The sequence below is a fragment of the Polypterus senegalus genome, chromosome 3, assembly GCF_016835505.1.
Source record: "Polypterus senegalus isolate Bchr_013 chromosome 3, ASM1683550v1, whole genome shotgun sequence".
Taxonomy (NCBI): domain Eukaryota; kingdom Metazoa; phylum Chordata; class Cladistia; order Polypteriformes; family Polypteridae; genus Polypterus; species Polypterus senegalus.
Genome location: NC_053156.1, coordinates 218,426,843 through 218,449,915, shown reverse-complemented (window position 1 = coordinate 218,449,915; position 23,073 = coordinate 218,426,843). Strand labels below are relative to the sequence as shown.

The following is a 23,073-nucleotide window of genomic DNA, read 5'->3' as shown; positions in this document are numbered from 1 at the left end:
AAATGTATAGAGGTTACTCAACATACCAAACCTAATCTTGAACCATTCTTCAGTAAAGTTTGTAACTTCGTTTCAATTAGATACAAAGTGTTAATAATGGCAAATTTTTTTTCTAACCATAATTCCTAAAATAAACTACACACAGCATGGATTCCACCCTTGTGCCTAGTGTTGGTGGAACATTGTATGTTCCAGTGTGTACAGACAATGTACTGAAGTATGGATAGTTTTTCACCTTTTATACAGTAAAAATGGGCTTATTATAACACTTACCAGTGTTGATGTCAGTTCTCTCAACTATATTAATTCTGTTGCTCTATACTTTAATAAATTTAAGCAGCACTCCCATCTCCTCTCAAATCCATTCAATACAAAAACCCATCTTGTATACTGTACTGTACAGTTCACTCCTTTACATTATTGTACTAATCCCTGTAAATCAAGCATCAACAAATAGAGTGGAATTCTCAAAAATGACTATATGAGATTTAGAAATTGGCATTTTAGTTATGGTGGTTAAATTTATAATTTCATGTTCATGAGGAGTTGACTGTCTTATATCATGAGAAATGCTAGATGCTGTACATGAGTATAATGGCCTTTTGTTACGGTTCCTTGTGTGGTGCAGGGGATTACATGACTTCCATGTTCTTTTTGAACTAAGTGTACCTTTCAGTCTTGATGTACCTTCATGCACACTTAGTTCGGAGCTTCAGGTTTCAGATTTTATTAAACCAGCCTAATTCTCGGCTTTCTTATGGGGACTGTGATCAGGTGGTTAACTTTCATGGACTTGTCATAGTCAGAACATTTGAATGAGTAGTATTTATTATTATTACTATGGTACTTAGTCTTGATACACATGTACATTAGATAGATAGATAGATAGATACGTTATTAATCCCAAGGGGAAATTCACATAATCCAGCAGCAGTATACTGATACAAAGAAACAATATTAAATTAAATAGTAATAAAAATGAAAAAAATTAAAATAAAATTAATGTTAGCATTTACTCCCCCGGGTGGAACTGAAGAGTCGCTTAGTGTGGGGGAGGAACGATCTCCTCAGTCTGTCAGTGGAGCAGGACAGTGACAAAAGTCTGTCACTGAAGCTACTCCTCTGCCTGGAGATGACACTGTTAAGTGGATGCAGTGGATTCTTCATGATTGACAGGAGTTTGCTTAGTGCCCGTCGCTCTGCCACAGATGTTAAACTGTCCAACTTTAATCCTACAATAGAGCCTGCCTTCTTAACAAGTTTGTCCAGGCATGAGGCGTCTTTCATCTTTATGCTGCCACCCCAGCACACCACCGCGTAGAAGAGGGCACTCGCCACAACCGTCTGGTAGAACATCTGCAGCATCTTACTGCAGATGTTGAAGGATGCCAACCTTCTCAGAAAGTATAGTCTGCTCTGACCTTTCTTACATAGAGCATCAGTATTGGCAGTCCAGTCCAATTTGTCATCCAGCTGCACTCCCAGATATTTAGGTCTGCACCCTCTGCACACAGTCACCTCTGATGATCACAGGGTCCATGAGGGGCCTAGGCCTCCTAAAATCCACCACCAGCTCCTTGGTCTTGCTGGTGTTAAGGTGTAAGTGGTTTGAGTCGCACCATTTAACAAAGTCTTTGATTAACTTTCTGTACTCCTCCTCCTGCCCACACCTGATGCAGCCCACAATAGCAGTGTCATCAGCGAACTTTTGCATGTGGCAGGACTCCGAGTCATATTGGAAGTCTGATGTATATAGATTGAACAGGACGGAGAAAGTACAGTCCCTCGGCGCCCTGTATTGCTGAACACAATGTCAGACCTGCAGTTCCCAAGACCCACATATTGAGGTCTGTCTGTAAGATAGTCCACAATCCATGCCACCAGGTGTGAGTCTACTCCCATCTCAGTCAGCTTGTCTCTAAGGAGCAGAGGTTGGATGGTGCTGAAGGCACTAGAGAAGTCCAAAAACATAATTCTTACAGCACCACTGCCTCTGTCCAGGTGGGAGAGGGATCGGTGTAGCATATAGATGATGGCATCCTCCGCTCCCACCTTCTCCTGGTATGCGAACTGCAGAGGGTCGAGGGCGTGACAGACCTGTGGCCTCAGGTGGTGAAGCAGCAGCCACTCCATGGTCTTCATCAGATGTGACGTCAGAGCGACAGGCCGGAAGTCATTCAGCTCACTAGGACGTGATACCTTTGGGGCAGGGGTGATACAAGATGTTTTCCAAAGCCTTGGGACTCTCCCCTGTTCCAGGCTCAGATTGAAAATGCGCTGTAGAGGACTCCCCAGTTCCAACGCACATGCCTTCAGCAGTCGTGGCGATACACCATCTGGACCCGCTGCTTTGCTCTCTGCTCACATGGGCTGCTGTAATTGTGGGTGGGGATGTCTCACCTATGCTGGTATCAGCAGAAGGATGGTTGGAGGATGCAGTACTCCGAGGTGAGAGTGGATTACTGTGATCAAACCTATTAAAGAATAGGTGACTTATGACTATGTCTCCTCTGATGCCAGTGCTCACTTGATGCCTAAATTAGATTCCACAGATATAAATGATGGATGCATACACTGAACTTTTACTTTTGGATAGTATTTTAACTTTAGCTACTTTCTATACACTTTTGGCATCCCTTCTAGTTGTGGTATCATATTGACAATAAACAGCTAGACTAAGCACGCAATTCAGTTCCAGCTGTTTCTACAAGAACACCTCAAACATTCACATCCTCTCCTAAACCTAACATCTAATTAGATGTTTGTTAGTCAGACGTAGTGGTCAGCTTAAAAAAAAAAATGGTCACATTCATTTTGGGGCCATTTCGTTGTTCTAAAATAAGAACAAAGAAAATGCATTTCTTATGCCAAGATTGAGGCATAGTAGTTAAGTCATTGGGTTGTAAAACACTATTCTCACATTGTGAAACATATTTGGAAACCAAGTACTATATAATGTTAGTTACTACAGAAAAGCACTATATTTAAAAAATAAGCTGTTCCAACACAGCATTAAATAACAAAAAAGTGAGAAGAACTTCATGATAAAACCAAAGATACTACTGTAGCTAACCTTCTGTCCAATATCACACCCAGTGCCTGAAGTAGAGACACGCAAGTGTCACTACTGTCCATCTAAGTACAGTGTAATGTTTTAATAGAACATATGTTTCACTGTTCCCCTTGGAATTTCGAGTGCCAAGATATGCTATCATTTGATCAGGGAGCTGGGGGAGCAGTGACAGTCCCTTGGAGTTTTGTGTGTGGAGAGAGGGTTAGGTTAAAGAAGATTTACTTAATTCCTTCCAGTACATAACAAAGACTGTAAGTATGAAGCTGCAAAACTTGGAAAAGTTCCAATACTCTGTACTGGTGCATACCAGCCCTCTTCAAGCCATGATCAATGGGTAAAACAAAAGCAGGAATGAAGACTGGAATTATGGAAGAGAAAAATTGGCAAACCTATGGATGTTCAGTAAAGATTAAGGCAGAGAACGAATTTTGTAGTTTGAATCAAGCTGTTGCATACATGATGTGCAGAACAGCCTTTCTGTGATGCATGAGTTGCAAAACAATGGCCATTAGTTGGTGATACAAATAAGAGGTCATTTTTGCGTTTATCTAACTATCTAACTATCTAACTAACAGTGGAAATGGGAAGTCTGGGTGGTCTAAGTGTTTCTTATCTGCTGCTGTGCTTTGGCGTGTAAGTGGGTGTTAACATGTTTTTCTGCTTCTGTCTAGGAATGATAATGATTGGAGTCATTATTGGATCAAGGAAGATTGGTATAAACCCCGACAATGTGGCGACACCAATTGCTGCCAGCCTTGGAGACCTGATTACTCTGGCGCTGCTGTCAGGCATCAGCTGGGGTCTCTACAAAGAACTACGTAAGTAAAGTGCAGATAAACTAAGGTCCTTCCTGTTCACTGCTTGACCCCCGTCTTGTCCTTATTGCATTCGTCATCTATTGTTTACTTTTAAATGATATAAAACCTGAAAATTAGAATGAGTCAAAAAAGTTTTGTGGCAGGATAATGACACAGTGGATAGAGTTACTGTCTCCAATTGCTTGGGCTCTACTTCTACCTGAAGAATGAACATCCTTGTTTCATTCCACAAATGTCTCTATTAACTTGTCATCTTGTTGACTCCTTATCAGAAAACACCTGTCTGATCAGTTTGAACGCTTCTGACATGTCGGATATGACAGTTAGCATAATACTGTCCATTCCCAAAAAAAGTCATTGAGTTCCCAAGGGAGGCAGGTGCCATCTGCTAGGACAGTAAGTCTTCTTCTAGTTTAGCAGAACAAGTTTGTTTGTGATCTTTACTTATGGATTCCTTGGTTACATTATGTGTGGGTGTATGCTTATATAATGTAATGCAATATACTACTGTGGATTAATTCCTGTTTTTATTAGTAACTGACTTGGGCTTCTGTTGATTATCAATGCAAAATGCAATTTTATAGGAAACTGTATTCAATCTGGTAAGAAGTTGAATAATAGGAATTTTAAGTATGTATGCCTACCTGCTTTTGTGCCTTATGCTTGCTGGGATAGGTTCTAGATTTAGATCTGCCCAAAATAAAGCAGGTTTGAAAATGGAAGAATGGATAATAAAAATAATAATTGTTAATGATAACTGACCTGTTTACAAGTACTGGATTTCTGGTTCTGTTTGAAGAGCATTGCCCTATCAACTGAAAAGTACTACTCAGCAGCCCAATAACAATTTAGTTTGTTTTAGTTGCACTTCTCCCTAATTCAAAATGCAAAGTTAACATCTCAGTGAATTGTAATTTAAGAATTTGATCCATGAGTACGTGTCTTTGCCAGTTATCTTAACGTTAAACGGCATTTGGATATTAATCCAATGGCCAAATTACAGATCACTCTAAGGTTATTGTAGAAAAAAAAAGCTGCTAAATGAATGCAGTGTTAAACAAAAATTATACAGCGAGCCTGGTGATAAACTTTATAACACAAATGTTATATGAGATTTTTAAATTCTTTCCCTAAATTTGTTTTTGTTTGTGGGAGTAGGTTCCTTTATAGCCCAGATTTTTTTTTTTGGTAATGTGCTTCAAATATTTCTAATTCATCAAAATACATTTTCTGACTCCTTATATCACACAGTCAGTCACGGTAGGCACCTTTAGAGTCTTCAATTAGCCTCATATGGTAGTGTTGTAGAAATCATTCAGCTGCTGATTAAACTTTAAAATCTGGTTTACATCACACATTAGGGCTGAGGGACCTCTGTACCATGAGTCAACTTTTCACAATCTGTGACATGACACTAGAGATGAAAGAATCCACTTGTTTACTTATTGATAAAGTAAAACCCCATTTAAACGCAGATAGTACAGTCAAGGAAGGAAGTACAAGGGCATTAAAAAAAAAAAAGTCACCACAAACCCCTTCCTTTTTTAACAATTTATCAGAGTATAATTCCGTCTATCCTCATTTCCAAGTAGCAGACATTTAAATGGACTCCTCTCTTTTAAACTGCCAGATTTCACTCTTAATTTTCTCAAAAGGTTTACATTTCTGACAGTATTTTTTTCATCTGTCCTTAATTTCCTGATTTCTTTTTCACTCTGTTAAATTATGGAAAGACTGCTTTAAAAGTACTTGGCTCTCCTTGTTAGTTCCCCCCAAACCGAGTTTAGCTGTGAAGTATCTAATTTTCATTGTTGATTCTTAGGATTGAGATCATACAGCACAGCAGTTAGAAATCAGTTACTAACAGCTGCTTGATTCTCATTGCAGAAGCCAATGACTATGTGAATCCACTGGTGTGCACCTTCTTTGTGGCCCTGACCCCACTCTGGATTATCATTGCCCGCCGCAACCCTTCCACAAGAGAGGTGTTATACTCTGGTTGGGAGCCTGTCATTATTGCCATGGCCATCAGCAGGTAGGTGGGTGCAATACTTGGACCAGTGTGTGGTCAGATTGTTTTCCCTGTGTTCACAAAGGACTCAATCTGAAGGTCAATTCTTGTCACATTTAAATGACAGTGTGAAGTTTTAAACTTCTGTATGTTATATTGTGAATGTGCTCTTCAGTAGACTAGCGTTCTGTTCAAAACTGGGTGCTGCCTGACACCAATGTTAGTCTGCGTTCTGAGATCTTGACTATGAAAAGTGAATGAATGTTTGACTTACTGGTATTTCTTGTATACTCCTCAGCATTTTTTTAGATAAAATGATGAACCAGATTTTTTTTTTTTAATTTAACTGGATGGAAGATAAGGTGGCATGGTGCCCCAACCTGCAGACTCCTATTCCACCAAGATATTCTAGTTTTTTTTGCACATCCCAAACATAGGCAAATTAACTTGACTGTTGACTCTGAACTGAGATAGCACACCATCCAAATTATACCCAAAGCTACCACTGGACTGACTCCCTGTGACTGTGTGATTAGAAAATAAATAAGTTTATAGATTCACCATTGTCAATGTGTACATAATGCAGTCATATTCTGACTTGGATGTGCTAATCAACATGCAACACCCCACCTACTCTCTGGCATCATGATTAGTGTGTAGAACTTCCTTACCTTGACACTTCTGTCTTCCTTACCTGAAAACTATTGGAACACAATTGTCAAAATCTAGCAGCATGACAGACATTAAACAATGATATTAATGAATGAAGGTATTTAAGATACTTACATCAACAGTGAGAGACCCTATAGTAAACTCTTACCATATTCAACAAAAATCATGAGTATCATTGTGCACCATAATAGACTTTGTAATGCCAGAGGAGGGTTGCACAGGATCTGTGAAGGCTTGTTTTGTTTTGTGTTTTTTTTCCTTCACTGCATGGCTTGGCACCCTGCCCAGGATTGGTTCCTGCCTTGTGCCCTGTGTTGGCTGAGATTGGCTCCAGCAGACCCCCATGACCCTATGTTCGGATTCAGCGGGTTAGAAAATGGATGGATGGATGCGTGCTGGCTTTAAAGTAAATTATGTGTTTATGGAACTGTGTTGCTGTTCATATTTAAATTTATATTTGGAGCCTTACTAATTATAGCCTTAATTAAAAAATGTCCATACATTTAACTGCTTTGCTCAACACATTGCCACAGCTGGCAGGACTGATTCCAGCAACACTGGGCACAAGGGAGGAACTGACCCAGAATGTGATCAGCTCATCATAGGGTAAACTCACTCACATACCACTGCTTACTCACAGTAATATGTGCTTTCTACTACACCACTGTTTCATCTTTAATAAGAAATGACCTTTATACAAATAAATTAATTTCTATTAAAAAAATGTCGCAAGGCAGCACATTGACATAATGGTTTGTACTGCTCCCTTACATCTCCACAAGACTATGTTCAAATACAAACCTAGTCACTGTTTGTGTGAACCTTGCATGCTCTCCCTTGTCTGCTTGAATTTTACTCCCGGCATTTTTGTTGTCTTCCCAAACACATTCATGTTAATTTAACTGTTGAATCTGAAGTGGCCCTTTTATCTGTGACTGTAACTGTGTGCACTGCAATGGACTGGTGACTCTTGCAGATTGGTTCTTGCCTTGCACCTGATGCGATCGTGATAGGGTCCTAAATCTGGATTAAGTGGGTTTGTAAAAAAATCGATGAATGAACAGGATGAATATGGAACATTTGTGAACAGATTGATTAATGAATGAATGATATGTCTCCGTCTTGACAGTGCTTTGGACAAACCCATATGAATTTGTGGACATTTCTGCTTTATTGGTCCCGGTAACTAACAGTAAGGTCTTATCTCTTCCAGCATTGGTGGGCTCATTTTAGATAAGACTGTATCAGATCCTAACTTTGCTGGGATGGCTGTTTTCACCCCTGTCATCAATGGTGAGCAACTAGTTGACTTTTTTCAGCAGAAACAGGCTGTGAATATGTCAGCCTACTGGTTTTGGTGGCTTGATGTGTTATTTTTGACAGTCATTATTACCTTGACTGTCATTGATTTCTGTCATAGGTGTTGGTGGAAATCTTGTAGCTGTGCAGGCCAGCCGCATCTCAACCTACCTCCACATGTGCCGGCTTCCAGGTATTGAAACAGAGGTTCCTAAAACCTCGTGTCCCACACCCTGGAGTACCTTTTTTGGATCAAGTAAGTGCAGGCCTCCTTTTTACAACTCCTTCTTGTTATTTATGTGCAAAATGTTTTTAATAGTTATTATTATACCTTTGGTGCGACTTCTTTCTCCATTTGTGTAATATTATTAGTTTCTCCTGCTCATTTTCAAGAGTAGTTCAGTAAGTCAGTCCTGCAGGTTGGCAGTGGGTTGAACAAAAAGTGAGAGCAAAGTTCTTTTTTTTTGTTGTCTTTGTTGGCTCCTGTTTCCAAGGAGATTAAGCCCTGGATGCTGTAAGTGTTTTTTGCCATTGATCTCACTGTCCCTTTTTCACTGAAGTAATTGACTCTCTTTCTGTTGTTGCAGATGTGAACTCACGATCGGCCCGTGTTTTGTTTCTTCTTGTTGTGCCTGGCCACCTGGTCTTCCTGTATACTATCAACTCAATGCAGGGTGGCCATACAACATTAACATCCATCTTCATTGCCTTCTACATGACTGCTGCTCTCTTGCAGGTAACTAGAATACTCTGATCCTTGTTGAACAAAGTTGTTTTAGGCATTATTTGTTTTTTTTACTGTTCAAACACACGGCAACTAGACTGAACATGATGTTTGATACTGATTACTTATGTGTTTTATAAAGCAGCTCTTTTAATCTCTGTTGTTAGTTTTAGAAGCCACTCCAAAGCTGCTATGTTACTTATTCATCATTTAGAAATGTTACTATACTGTTTAACCTAATTGTGAAACAGGCATGCTTCAGCAGGTGCACGCTAAACACCTCACTTTGTGAAAGTGATGTGAATATCACAAACTGTTGGCACCCTGCCCGGGATTGGTTCCTGCCTTGTGCCCTGTGTTGGCTGGGATTGGCTTCAGCAGACCCCCGTGACCCTGTGTTCGGATTCAGCGGGTTGGAAAATGGATGGATGGAATTCACATAATTTTCTGTCTTACATTCATTATTTTACCTGGCTTAATTAAATTCAGAGTTGTGCAAGTTCAAGGGAAAAGTCCAGATTGGGTACAATTTTATCCTAGGGTAGACTCTTGCACACGCACACCCTCACTCATAAGGGTGAAATTTACAGTCACAATCAACTTGAGAGAAGAATAGATAAGTCATTCCAATTCAGTGTTTTGAGATAGACTGGTGCCTCATTAATCCTGGTGAGCACTGTGGCTCCCCAGTGACCCTGTATTCTAATAAAGTGGTTACTAAAATAACTAAATAGCCAAACTCACAATAGTGAATGCATCATTAGAATAAATAATATGCTATTTACTTGTTGACAGCAGTCAACAAGAAGCTGGATTTGGCATGTATTCATATCATTCAGTGCAAATCCACCCAGAATAAAAAAAACTCCAATTTTGCAAATGGGCATTCTTAGAAGCTGATAGGTTTAGGAATATACAATAGTTTAAACATGAATAAAACAATTGTGCCGTATGCACAAACATTTTTGGTCATTAACAGAATTCATTTTTATTTGACCTCTAGGGGAAGTAAATCCTCCTCTCCATGTTCATACTATTGATGACCTAACTTAGATAAATTGTTCTGCTTCATTTGTAATCAAAAGTTTAAACTCTGATTATAGATAGAGACACTCTTTTTCTATGTAAAGCCTCATATATTCTAGAACAGTTCTAGAAATTTTGGTACTCGGCAGCGATAATCCACTCTGCAATTTATTTTTATGTGACTCATGTGAGGTCTTTTGCTCTGTTAATATAGCCTTCATTGTTTCCTAGAGTTTTACTTTACAAATCTCTGATGAAGCATTGGTCCCTAAGAAAATAACCGTTTGCATTAAAATTAATTTAACCACCTTTTTCCACCCTCTCAAACGTACGCAGTTTTTAAATGTCTGGAAAACATCCAGGATTAAATAACTTAGAGATCTGTACATAGACAACATCTTCGCATCCTATGAAACAATTACACTCCAAATTTAACTTTCCAGCAACACATTTCTTTCACTACCTTGAAATTAGAAACTTTCTTAAACAAAACCTACCCAATTTCCCTCACCTCCCACCTACCTCTGTACCAGAAGAAATTTTGATCTTGAGGACTCAAAGAGCACTTCTGTAATACATAAAAACATTTTACAGTCCCTCCCTTTCAAAGATCCCAGAGTACAGTTGAAAAAGGATTTCTCACTCAACATCTCAGAAAAGGAATGGAAGGTAGCAATGCATAGAATTCACTCGAGAGCCATATGCGCAAAGCATACAATTATTCAACTTAAAATTATATATCAAAAGCATCTGTCTTGTTTAAAATTGTCCAAAATTTTTTCCAGGGAAGATCCATCCTGCAAACGTTGCAATCAAGTTCCAGCCTCACTGGGCCATATGTTTTGGGTGTGCACAATATTAACATAATTTTGGACAAAAATTTTTAAATGCCTCTCAGACAGCCTTGGTGTCACAATCCCTCCTAATCCATTAACAGCTGTGTTTGGTGTACTTCCAGATGGGCTTAAAGTGGAGAAGGAAAAACAAACTGTAATTGCCTTCATTACTTCATTATTGGCATGTAGACTTACTTTGCTCATCTGGAAGAATCCTCACCTCTTTTAAGTCAGTGAATAACTGATGTTTTATATTATCTAAAATTGGAAAAAAATCCAAGTCTCACTTAGAAGATCTGTACAAAGCTTTTTCAAAACCTGGCAGGACCTGATAAATAACATTTTAGAATAAGCATTTAAATTGAGAAAGTGGATTATCTCCCCTCTTTTTCAATTCCATCTATCTTTATTTATTTATTTACATATTTTTACTATTATTAAAGTGCTACTCTGCTGACCAAGCTGTCTTTCTCATGGGTGGGAGTCGATTTGTTTCAAACCATTCTTGTTAAACGTGACTTGCATGTATGGAATGTTTTTTGATTTTAATAAAATAAAATATAAAAAAAGAAAAGAAATGAATTTAATAAAGTCAGCTAACAGTCAGTCAGTCAGTCATTTCCCAACCCGCTATATCCTAACACAGGGTCACGGGGGGTCTGCTGGAGCCAATCCCAGCCAGCACATGGTGCAAGGCAGGAACAAACCCCGGGCAGGGCGCCAGCCCACCCCAGAGCACACACACCCACACACCAAGCACTCACTAGGGACAATTTAGGATCGCCAATGCACCTAACCGGCATGTCTTTAGACCGTGGGAGGAAACCAGAGCTCCCAGAGGAAACCCACACAGACATGGGGAGAACATATCAGCTAACACCAATTGTATTTATAAACCAAAATGATCTGAGCTCCAGGATTAGAGGAGCATGATCAGAGACGAAAATAGGTTTAGATGTGCAAGATTTAATAGAGGGTAGAAGTTCTCTTATACAAATACTCTTAAATAACAGCCAACCACACCAGTGCAAAGCATACAAAACAGACATCCTTTAATATAACATTGTACCCAGTGGAACCCACATATCAACAGGTAAGTTCTCAATGTAGGCTGAGGAAAATGTCGGAGTAACAATCTTAAGTAAGCTAGGTTCATTTACATAACACTGTTGAAAAATGAATTCACTGCGCCAATCAGTCAGTCATTTCCCAACCCGCTATATCCTAACACAGGGTCACGGGAGTCCCCTGGAGCCAATACCAGCCAGCACAGGGCACAAGGCAGGAACAAATCCCAGGCAGGGCGCCAGCCCACCACAGGACACACCCACACACCAAGCACATACTAGGGACAATTTAGGATCGCCAGTGCACCTAACCTGCATGTCTTTGGACTGTGGGAGGAAACCGGAGCACCCAGAGAAAATCCTGGGGGAGAACATGCAAATTCCACGCAGGGAGGACCCAGGAAGCGAACCCAGGTCTCCTTACTGTGAGGCAGCAGCGCTACCACCGCACTACCGCTGCACCAATCAGTATACAGATAAATGGTATAATCTATAACACACCCAATAAGTTTGTATATCTAAAGGTTCCAAAAATAGTGAAACAAACTAAAATTCTCTGGCAAACATCCCACATTAAATATGATCTTCTTAATAATAAATTCTTATATAGGACAAAATTAAAAGAATAAAATGTTACAGATTGTCTTAGTTAAACAGGCAGACACAATCTCAAACATTTCACAAACCCACACAGCAAGTTTTCCCTAACAGGTAATAAGTTATTATCGATACACAAAAACTGATTTTTTTTTTTTTTTAATTATGATGTGCCAATGAAAAAGAATATTATCTTCAATATGAATAAAGATGGATCAGAGAGATTATGATCTATAATAAACGCTGAAATTACCTCCACAGTTTTAGATATTATAGTTGTAGTTGCTAAAGATCTATCTGTGTCTGAAATCATACAAAATTAAAGTCTCTGGGTCCTTATAAAATTGAGTGTTCATACTGGGAAGCAATGTAAATACCTTGAGCATGAATTCCTTTATCATTCATATTTGGTATATACAGGTGGAACCCTTTTGTAACAAAATTAACGGGACCATATAAATTTCTTTATAATGAATATGGGGAAAATGCGTATACCTGTATTGTGACTGGGGTCACCTGCAATTCTCCGTCACTAATAACAGTGGTGTAAGGACAGCCCCGTAGCTGCTCTGCTGTGTCTGGTAAACAGTAAACCATGGGTAAAGCAATTGGTTGTCCTCTGCAGGATCAGGCTTAGAGTGTAACATGCTTGTTGCACAATGTTTAGAACACTGGGCTTTTGCCTTCTCTTCCTCGCACTCTCCTGGTCTGCCACTGATGTTCTTATAATCTGAAGACTGGAGCTAAAGCAGGACGATTGCCCTTATCAACGCTCTTATCTCATGTGCTTAAGTACTAAAGTAACAGCTTGTATTTTGAATGAAGTCTTGACACTGTACCTGCTTTCTCTATACAGTAATTAAATACTTGTATTTTTCTTGGAAACCTGGACTCAACTTTCTTTCTGTTGTGCAACTCTCTGACCCAAGCTTGACAATGCCTTCTTAAACTGCAAAAAGTTTATTTGAAAATGAGACATTAGATGTAACTTTTTTTCAGCGTCCACTGACGCAGTTTCTCATTTTTTTTGTTCATTGCAAAGAAAACATTGAGAAGCAATATGAAACTTGAACAGGACAGTGTTCGCACACAGCTACCCACACGGATATTCGATGGAGCACTGACTCAGAATTCGGCTATGTGTATGATGTCACGCCTATAGTCTCACCGAGACTGCCCAAGGCCTGAAATTTCACAACATACTGTCACTTTCTTTTGGTCTAACAAGTAAGAGACAGGGTTCCCGAGACCTGGCAAAGGTGTAGGCACAACTTTAAGTATTTTTTGCATTGCATTATTATCTTAGGGGGCATTTTTAGTTGAAAAAAAGTTTGCTATACTGACATTTGTGAAATCCATTAAACACGACATTGTATGAACATTTGTCCCGGCCAACAAATGGAAGACTTTGGTATTTGCTATAATGATATTTGACCAGCATACTATATATTAGTCAAAATTAATTTAGATGCATACAGATGCCCCACCACCATAATATATTGCCTTTTAGAGTTGGACACTACATCATCAGCAACACATGGAATTGTTTTGTGAATTAACGTTTACACACCTCTGGTTTCTTATCAAAGTTAGGTTGATACCGATTCTCTTTTCAGGCTAACTATAAAAACATTATTTTGGCCTTTAAGGATGGAAGATGTAAGAACACTTTCATTTTTCTGTTAAGTTTGTAATTAAGAGCTTGCAATGTTCCAGCTTAAACATTTGATTGATCAGAATCATGTTATTTTTGCCTTCCAGAGAGCATTTTCTGGTATTAGATGTGAAAATGAGATTGTTTAAATTTTAGGCTTATCACCTGTTTCACATCTGTTATTGCTTGGTCTTCCTCCATTAATCTCACCAATAAATTACAGAATGGGATGTTGAGGGGTTCAAATAATTTGCACTCTTTTACTTCTTTTCTAACAACCCTTCCAAGGGGTCCTTCTCACGTTCATTTGGCTATTTCAATGGTTTTATTTGACTCCCTCCTCTGTGGCTAAGGTTTGAAGTGTTAAGATTAACTCATTCTCAAAATAACCTTTAAACAGTGGAACAGTGTGCAGTTATGTGTATATTAATTAAAGATAGATAGATAGAAACTTTATTAATCCCAACGGGAAATTCACATAATCCAGCAGCAGTATACTGATACAAAAAACAATATTAAATTAAAGAGTAATAAAAACAGACAATAACTTTGAATAATGCTAGCATTTACTCCCCCGGGTGGAATTGAAGAGTTGCATAGTGTGTGGGAGGAACGATCTCCTCAGTCTGTCTTCATGCACGAAAGTCTGCATAGTGTCAATCTTCTGTGACTTTAAGTATTTTGTGCAACTCATAAAAAATGATTAGGAACTAGAACAATTAATATCTATCAATGTATAGCCTAGCCAAATATGAGTAGAAGATGGTAATAGAAATTTAGGAAGAAACGTTTGTTGTCAGGGTGAACAAGTTTAGTCCTGATTAATCAGTCAAAGATAATGTAGTTACACCAGCAAAACACTTTCCACATAGCTTTGTTTGCAGTGTTTTATTCTGCATAATATATATCTCAGGCAGTCATTCATGCAAGCCCAGATTAAGATTCCCTTAGGCCCCTGGGCAACTTAATATATAAAGCTCCTTAGCAGAGAGCTGATCTTACTGTTAACAATGCAGCTCGCAAACAACAGAGTGGTATTTTAGTGGGTCGACAATTTCATTTTGGGCTACCCCTTGCTGATTTCGGAAAGCAGACACTCGATCATTTCATCTAGTTCATGCTTGGTAATTTTGCCGAGCATATGCTAGATTGTTTCAGTGAGATGTTGGTGATTCCCCCTTTACCCTTTCACCACCCAGACACTTGATCATTTTACGAACGTTGGGAATTTGGTTTAAAGGCCCCTTGCCATTATTGGTCCCTAGGTCTGCACCCAGAAAGTCCTGATGGTAGATCCTCGCCTGCACTAGTGTATGAATTAGGCTTTTCTCTGGGGGCAAGTTTCTGCTTGGTTGTTAAATTATGTAAAGTCCTAGAAAATGAGAACTCTTTAGTCCCAAAGAGAGTGACTTGAAACATAGCGTACAGTTTCAGAGTTTAGATAGGATGCAATATTTGATCTCAGATTTCAGTGCATTTTTTTTTACTACTTATAGTAACCTTAAAAAGAGTTTGGTAGATATTGAGCACCATCTTGAGCATGCTTGTACATGTTAGGCAGATCATTGGTAACCTTTTCTCATTCTTGACAGGTCTTGATCCTGCTTTACATTGCAGACTGGATGGTCCATTGGATGTGGGGACGTGGAATGGACCCAGACAACTTCTCAATTCCTTACTTGACTGCCCTCGGGGACCTGTTGGGGACTGGATTCCTGGCTCTGAGTTTCCATATCCTGTGGCTCATTGGAGACCGAGACGCAGACGTGGGTGACTAGACCTCACCTTGTCCCTTTTATTCATGGACTTGCTTTTTTTAATTTATTCCTTTTTGTGAATATATTACTGCTCATTATTTTTCAATGGGGATTATTTTCATTGAATGATTAATTGGTGCCAATTCATATTGGCAAAAGTGAACTAAAATATGATCACGGTGAAGACTGTAGTAATTGATTGGTAATTCTGTTTGACTTTTCTGTCAAATTATGATGGACAATAATGGGGAAGTTAGTACTGGGCAGGATCCCCTGAGCCACTGAGGGTGGGGGGTCCACACAAATAACACAAGTGTGTCAGAGCACAGAAAGTCTACTTTATCCAATAAAACAGGGAGCTTTGAGAATCAGATGCAGATAGATTAGCTTAACTTAAAACAGTTTTTGACGCTGCTCCACCCTACCAGGTTCTTGTGTTTCCTGTTTTGCTTTGTATTGCACAGATTTCTTGAAGGTTTATTAAAATGTCTCTTTTTGCAGTAATTTTAAAAGCATAACTCTTCCAGGATGAGGGTGGCACAGTGTAGTACTTGGTTATAACTGGAGTCATCTAGGATCATTTTACAGCCGGTATGATACCTGCACATTTGCAGTGGGTCTATACAAATAGCTTGTTCCTTTATCCCAGATGCTGTATGTGAAGTTTAAACTGATTTGCATCTGTAAATTGACTCATTGTGGACGTGTGTTTGTGTAAGCCATGTGATGGATTGGTATCCCATCCAGGGTTGCTTCTGCCTTATATCCAAAGCTGTCAGTTTATGCTCGAGAAAATTGATTGGATGCTTTGGTGTCCATCAGGTTAGCTCTAGACTTTATTCATTCACTGTTCATTTTCTGAGAGAATATTTAGTTGTTCTATGGTTTTATCTAACTGCCACCCTGTCAAGAGGTATTTACTGCCCTTTGCCTGATGCTGCTAGAAGACTCTTTAACATCCAGTGGACCTGAAACTTCATCAGCAATGATGGATGGATGGATTTCTCATCATGGTGATGTTTATCTTTGCTAATGGCAGATAAATGGGAACTTTAAAAGTCGTGAAATAAGTGAGAGGAGCCTATCAGTAGTTAGTTTACCTTGCAGGAAATAATGTTTTTTTAGGAAGTGACCAGGTAATGCCCAAAAGCAAAGTCTTGGTAATTCAAGGTGCTGGCATCTTTTATTGTGCACAGCTATAGCGTGGCTATTAGTCAACATTACAGCAAAGAAGGTCCATATTCGGGCAGAGTATTGACTAAAAGCTGTACCTGCTGTGGTTCTTTTTATCATTCATCCTCACATTTTCCTCTTTGAGAAATCTGTGGTTAAAGCTGACTAATTTAGATCTTAATTTCCCTTTACCTGTGAAGAAAATGCATATTGCGTTGTTCAGGGGAGAAAAATCTGGCTTTTTCAACTGCCAGTAAGAAGCAGTAAGAAGATCTGTTTTCATACTGTATGTGGCGGTGTCAGACATTGGCAGGATAAAAGTTAACTCTCACAAAATAAGATAGAACTAATCTTTCTTGTTTGTGTTCATGTTTGTTTCACAAAGATATGCAATAGTCTGAAACCCACAAAATAATACATATATGAGGAAAGCAAAAAAAAATGTTGGGACCACCTCCCAGTCTTACTGTCACCATCCCAGTACCCTCTTATGCCAGTAAGGATCATTATGGAACAGTCATTTTGACAAGATAGTTTCTCTTTCCAGCTATTTTTATTATGGCACAGATTCAGAGTGACTGCTGAGATATTAACCTTTAGCCTCTTCAACATGGGCATTGTGAGAGTGCCAGTTAAGGAACCCATTAGGAACCCTGTTAATGCCATTTCTTTCATCTGGTGTTTACACAGTTCCTAAATCAGGCTTCTCATTTCTGTTCTTAGACTGTTGAGCACTAACAATCAGTGAGAAAAAAAAAATCTGATTTTTTTTGTCTTAGTTAAGCATTTCATATGTTTTTTTTTTTTTCCCGAAGCAAAAACTTGTGAGTTTGCACGATTTCCCAACAAATTAATTCGCCTTCATTTTATGTTCCATAAAACATCTCAAAATATTTAATGCATGTTGTGAAAGAAATGGTTATTGACTTCTTCATACATGCCTGTCTGATCTCACTACAGGCCACCATGGTTTAATCTGATGACATTTTCTTCAATTGTTAATTATTTTCAGATAGCTGAATACTAAGGTGTTGGAATGATGAAGCTGTTTGTTAATGGAAATGTTTGGATTCAATCCATGACAGCTGCACATGTATATGTTTTTCAGATTTGTGACAAATCTTGTTACTTTTTATTGATACCGTGAAAGAGTAGTGATTTTTTCATCTATTGCTTTATTCAAGATGAAATGAAATATCACCCAACAAAAATATCTGGAAAGAGTACTGTCCAAAAATGTACAGACTCATTTCAGAGGTATTTTAAGATTTTTTTTAATGTTTGCTCAGTGAGAATGTATTTTAATTTTTCCCAATCATGTTAATTGTATTTATCAAATTTATTATTCTTATTTTTTGCTTGCCACAGCGCCATCTGCTGTTTTTTTTTTTAATGGAAGTATTACAAACCTTACTTTTCTTTGTATACAAATTCTATTCTGCTGGTTAAATAGTATGCATAATATGTGCCAAAATTAAAACGTAAAGCAAACAAATAATAATTACTGCATAAATAAATAAATCAACAGATAAATTTTGAATGAAGTAAATCTCATATAATAATTTAAAAATGCATTATAAATAAATTTACAGTACAAATATATAAAATAATATATATAATTGTCACTTATTTCAATTATGATATTTATTAAGCAGTACAGTTTAGTTTTCTATTTTTCCCTAAATTAACTTTATGAGTTAAAGTGCCAGTCCAGGCGCTGTCTTTGTGGAATTCTTCCCAAGCCTGTGTCCCTCTCTAGTTTTCTTCCCACGACCCGAAGATCAATAGGAACTTAGAACTGGCCCTACTGGAGAGTCTGTACCCTGCAATGACTGGCACCCCACTGAGAATCGGTTCCCACCTTGCTTTCATCACAGGTATGAGCTTCCACTGACTCTCAAACAGATAAGCAGGTTACAGAATGTATGGATTGATGTATGGGAGATTTATTCATTTATTTATTTTTAACTTTGGCACAAATTATGTGAGAATTCCAAGAATTGTGTAGCTCCTGATTGTTTTTGTCATGGCTTTATTTTTAAATCTGTCATCTGCTATGCCATACATGTTTGGGGTAACTGTAAGTTGTGAGAATTGTAGTATATTTCTTGCACTTTTTGTACAGGTATTATATCTAGTTATGAATGCAATTCTTGGCTTCTTAACTGTATAGCTTTTATCTAAGAGCCAGAGAAAAATGGTGGATAATATATATTTTTGAAGAGTAATGAGTAAAATATACATTTATATTTATTCTATGAATGACGGGTTTGTATTGTTACCTATCCTAGTTGTCTCTTGTGTAAATCAAACTTGCATCATTAATGTCACCAATTTTCTCAAAAAGTGTCACACAGACCCTTTCTAACAAGACCACCTTAATCCTTTGTATTCATTAAATCAAGTAATTAGATTTTTTGTTGCAAGACTATCCATTTAATCTGTCAGTTTTAAACGATGATAGTTTGAAAGTATTACATCCTACTAAGGCTGTCTGCCAGTGGTCAGATCAGGTTGGGGTTACAGCCACACTGGTCAGCACTGTAGCGACCTCCACCCTGTGCCTCTGTGCCAGTTTTCTCTCCAGTCTAAGGTTTACATTTTTATTTATTAGTTACCTGATGTTTTTATTCATATCAGTATACCAACCTGATTTTCAGAATAGTGCACAGACTTTATTTTCTGAGCTTGGCACAATGGAAAATATTTTGTTGTGTTAGGGTCATAGGGTGACCCTGTTCTCCCCTTTTATATACTTTATGATATGGACCCTAATAAAATGTCTCAAATTCCATACTTTTCTCATACTGTAGTTCACCACTCCCTCTTTCTTTTACATCTGTAACCCCAGGCAATTTAACCGAGTACCAGAAAAGGCAGAGAGAAGAAGTTATACATTTATTTATGTAATATTGATAATATGCACAAAATAATAAACAGTGCAAATGTGACCATTGAGAAAACTAACACAACCGGATAGTAAGCTACCAGGCACTTCATGGTCTTATTGATTAGTCTTTGGTTTGGCCTGGTTCAACGTGGTCCTTGATCCAGTAAGGCCTTTGAATATTGCTGCCAAAAGAGGTGGTCCTCTCCTCCATGGATGGGAAATGGCAGGGAGACTGAGCTACGTTGTTGCCTCTCTTTATTTCCCTTAATGTACCTCCTGGACCAAACTGACTCCCTACTTCATACCAGTCTTATTCAGCCACAGCACCATTGTTGATTCTAGCTCTTATTCTGGTTATGGCCTGTCCCCAGGCTAGCTGGCTTGGCCAGTAAATTCTTGCTTTGGAAATTCAGCTTGCAAAGTTCATATCTGATAAATGTATTTATTTAAACATAAAAGCATAAAGACAGTTTTACAAATGAAGACAATCTGCAAAACATAAACAAAAATACTTATTATGCTAGATGTTATCATTTTTTATCTCCACCGCAGAAGGCCAACTGACTTGGTCATGGTCACATTGAGCCAGTTGTAGGGATTAAACAGTCCATCGTCTCAGCCACCACGCCACATTACCTATTCCTGGGATGTGGGATCAGCAAAGATCTTCAGAGTGCAGATAAATCTGAATTATTGACAGTATAACCCACATCCCCCACATTGCATTTTCATTTTTTTTTATGGAATTCCAATTTTTCTTTTTTGTTATCTATTGTGTTTGGATAGGCTTAGAAGTATTTTGTTGGACAGATGGAAAAATAACAAGTGGCAAACATCAACAAAGGTCTTCCTTTTAGCGCTTGCCAGAAGAACAGTCAAAGACTTGGACTTCATCCCAAATCCCCGCTGCAGCTTCATACGAGTAAATTCATCAGGCGTATCATGGCGATTCGGTCATATAGTACTGCATGCATCAGCAATCATCGTTAAACAAGTTCAAAGGCAAACCCACCTAACAACATAAATTGTAAACCAGAATCAAAGCTATAATAGACTTGTTGCTTCAACACAAGTCTCTCTCACTAAGTGAGTAACATGGTCCCCGTGTTGTCATAAGTCATTTTGCATATGTATTCCATGCCTAGCAGTCTTACCGCTTGCTGCTAATCCAAAATGGTGGCACCCATAAAACATAGAAGCACACAATGGTGTCTTCCGTGAGAACAAATCCAATAAATGGCGACATAATGATGTCACCAGAATAACCATAAAGATATGAACAAACAGTAAATAGAGTAAAAAAAAAATTAATCATAACAAACGTAATGAATAAATAATTTAAATACTTTTGACTGTATTGTTTTGCTTTTTACAAATACCGACCATTATCTCTAACTACACCTAACTTCCTTCATGGATCCCAAACTGCAATCATACCATGCACTCTCTTCCCAAGACTCGACCTCCAAAGCCAGAGGAGATCATCTTCAAGTAAATCTATGTGAATCTCCTTAATTCCACAGAAAAGCATGCCTGAAATTCTCACATGGAATGTTTTTGTTGTTAAGAGTGTGCTGTTAGCCAGTATCAACTGAGCATAGGAACACATTTAGCATCTTTAGTTTTCCTTTGATATTTTTGCAGCTAACAGACCAGAAAAAACATTTGGCAAGTGAAAAATCTGAAAAATGATAGCAGGATGCAGAATTTATTTATTTTCAGTGGTGATGTGCAAAGGAGTACACGAGGAGCAGTCTGCATTAAACTAGGAGTGTGGACTACACCTTCAGGGTGTTGATTACCAAGGTTCTCTTTGGTACCTCATTTTTATTTTTATGGTTAATATCCCATTATTCAAAGCTGCCAGTCCCTCCAAAATTACTGAGCTTCCTTTTTTTCCTGTTTGTATGTTTTATTTTTGCAGCCTAACTTGTAATCACTAACCGCTGCTAGGAAGGGCTTGATGGGAAGGTGTCGTCATGACAACTGTGTTTTCCTTTTACAAGAGTGATGCAAGTGGCAGAGTTCATCTCTCTGTTGGGGATACACACTAGAAATATGAGAAAGCACACCTGGAAGAGCTGTTCTCATTTTCTTGTCATTTTCTTTTAAATTTTACCTGCCAGTGCTGTAAAAGAACAGAAAGGCGAGGGCTGCTGTGCAAGTGCTAGAACTCTTCTGTTTGCACATTGAAAGGCATGCATTTCTGAGTTGGCATGCTCCCTTGATTGTCTGCACCAATGTGCCATTAGTTCCAAACATTTACTGTACCTACTGTATTTATAAATGATCTGCATAATAAAAAAAGATTGATATTTCTTATGGCATGACTCTCTATGTGTTGTCTGCTTGTTCTCTATCAGGACTCTTCTACTATTGTTCATTTTTCTGTTGTCACATCATTTACATCAAGAATGGGATGGGCTACCTGGGAGTTTCTCCTTCTATCATTTGAAATCTCACAGCGGTTCATTTTGGATCACTCCATCTTGAAGAAAAGAGTACTGGTTGTGCGAAAACAAAGCTCCATGCCAGAGTGAGATTGGAGGTGTCACCATTTCAATAGGCAGCTGAAATGAGTAGCCAAACAACTCCACTGCTGAGATGAACCGATCATTTGGGAATGATGCCTTCTGGCTGTTCCCATTGAAGGTGAAACTCTGTATACTTAAAAATAACTGGCAGAAAAATAAACATGTCTTTACAGACTGTAGTCCAAAATGGAAGTGACTAATAAATTGAAAAATTGTTCTATAAATATGGCTGAACAGAGGTGGAGTCAGAGAGGCAGGAGCAGGAACTGACGTGGCAGGAAGAGTGGTTCTGGGTGTCGAATATGATATCATCAAAGAGGGCCAGAAAGTGACACCAGCAGGAGCTAGACTGGTGATGATGTCATTGGGATGCCAGTTCTTCGGGTGGTCTGTAGAAGGACAAAAGGAGAAAGGATCAGGTGACAGTGCCAATCCTTTGCCCGACTAAGAAATGGCACTATTTGAGACTTTAAACCGTCTCCTAGGTGCATATGTGTGACGCAACACTTTTGATAAGAACAGCCCTAATGTAGCTTGTCAATCACTATTCACCTACTTCTTGCAAAATATTATTGATTCAAGCTATGAATGTCTCAAAAGTATTAATTTTCATAAGCCTGCTTTGCACTTTGTTGCACATATCGCTGGTTTTCCTAAAATTTGTAAGAAATTTACCCTTGGCCTGTTCTCATCTGTGCTCTCATATTCGAAACAGTTGAAATCCAATTCTTTACATAATTCTGAAAATTTCTGTCATGTCTCATTTTAACCTGTCTTTACTTAAACTTGTTATTGTTGTTTTTGAGTTCTCCGATTTATTTTTATATATTTTCTATGTTCATAATTATGTACTATCTCTGTAGCTTCCCTAGCATTATGTTTACCCACAGAAAAAGGAGTTAAAATATTGGATTTTTTTTCAACAAGTCAAAATGTCATTAT

The 23,073-nt window shown here is 38.3% G+C and overlaps 1 protein-coding gene across 1 annotated transcript in view; it reads left to right on the top strand.

Annotated features, from left to right (window-relative positions):
• The window catches only part of slc41a1 (solute carrier family 41 member 1), a 69,002-nt gene extending 47,083 nt beyond the window's left edge, over window positions 1-21,919 (top strand). The window contains exons 6-11 of the mRNA XM_039748491.1: window positions 3,745-3,891; window positions 5,779-5,926; window positions 7,788-7,867; window positions 7,995-8,129; window positions 8,461-8,609; window positions 15,370-21,919. Coding sequence (XP_039604425.1) covers window positions 3,745-3,891; window positions 5,779-5,926; window positions 7,788-7,867; window positions 7,995-8,129; window positions 8,461-8,609; window positions 15,370-15,555 — 845 coding nt within the window. The 3' untranslated portion in view covers window positions 15,556-21,919. The remainder of the gene's footprint in view (window positions 1-3,744; window positions 3,892-5,778; window positions 5,927-7,787; window positions 7,868-7,994; window positions 8,130-8,460; window positions 8,610-15,369) is intronic.
• The last annotated feature ends 1,154 nt before the right edge of the window (window positions 21,920-23,073 follow it).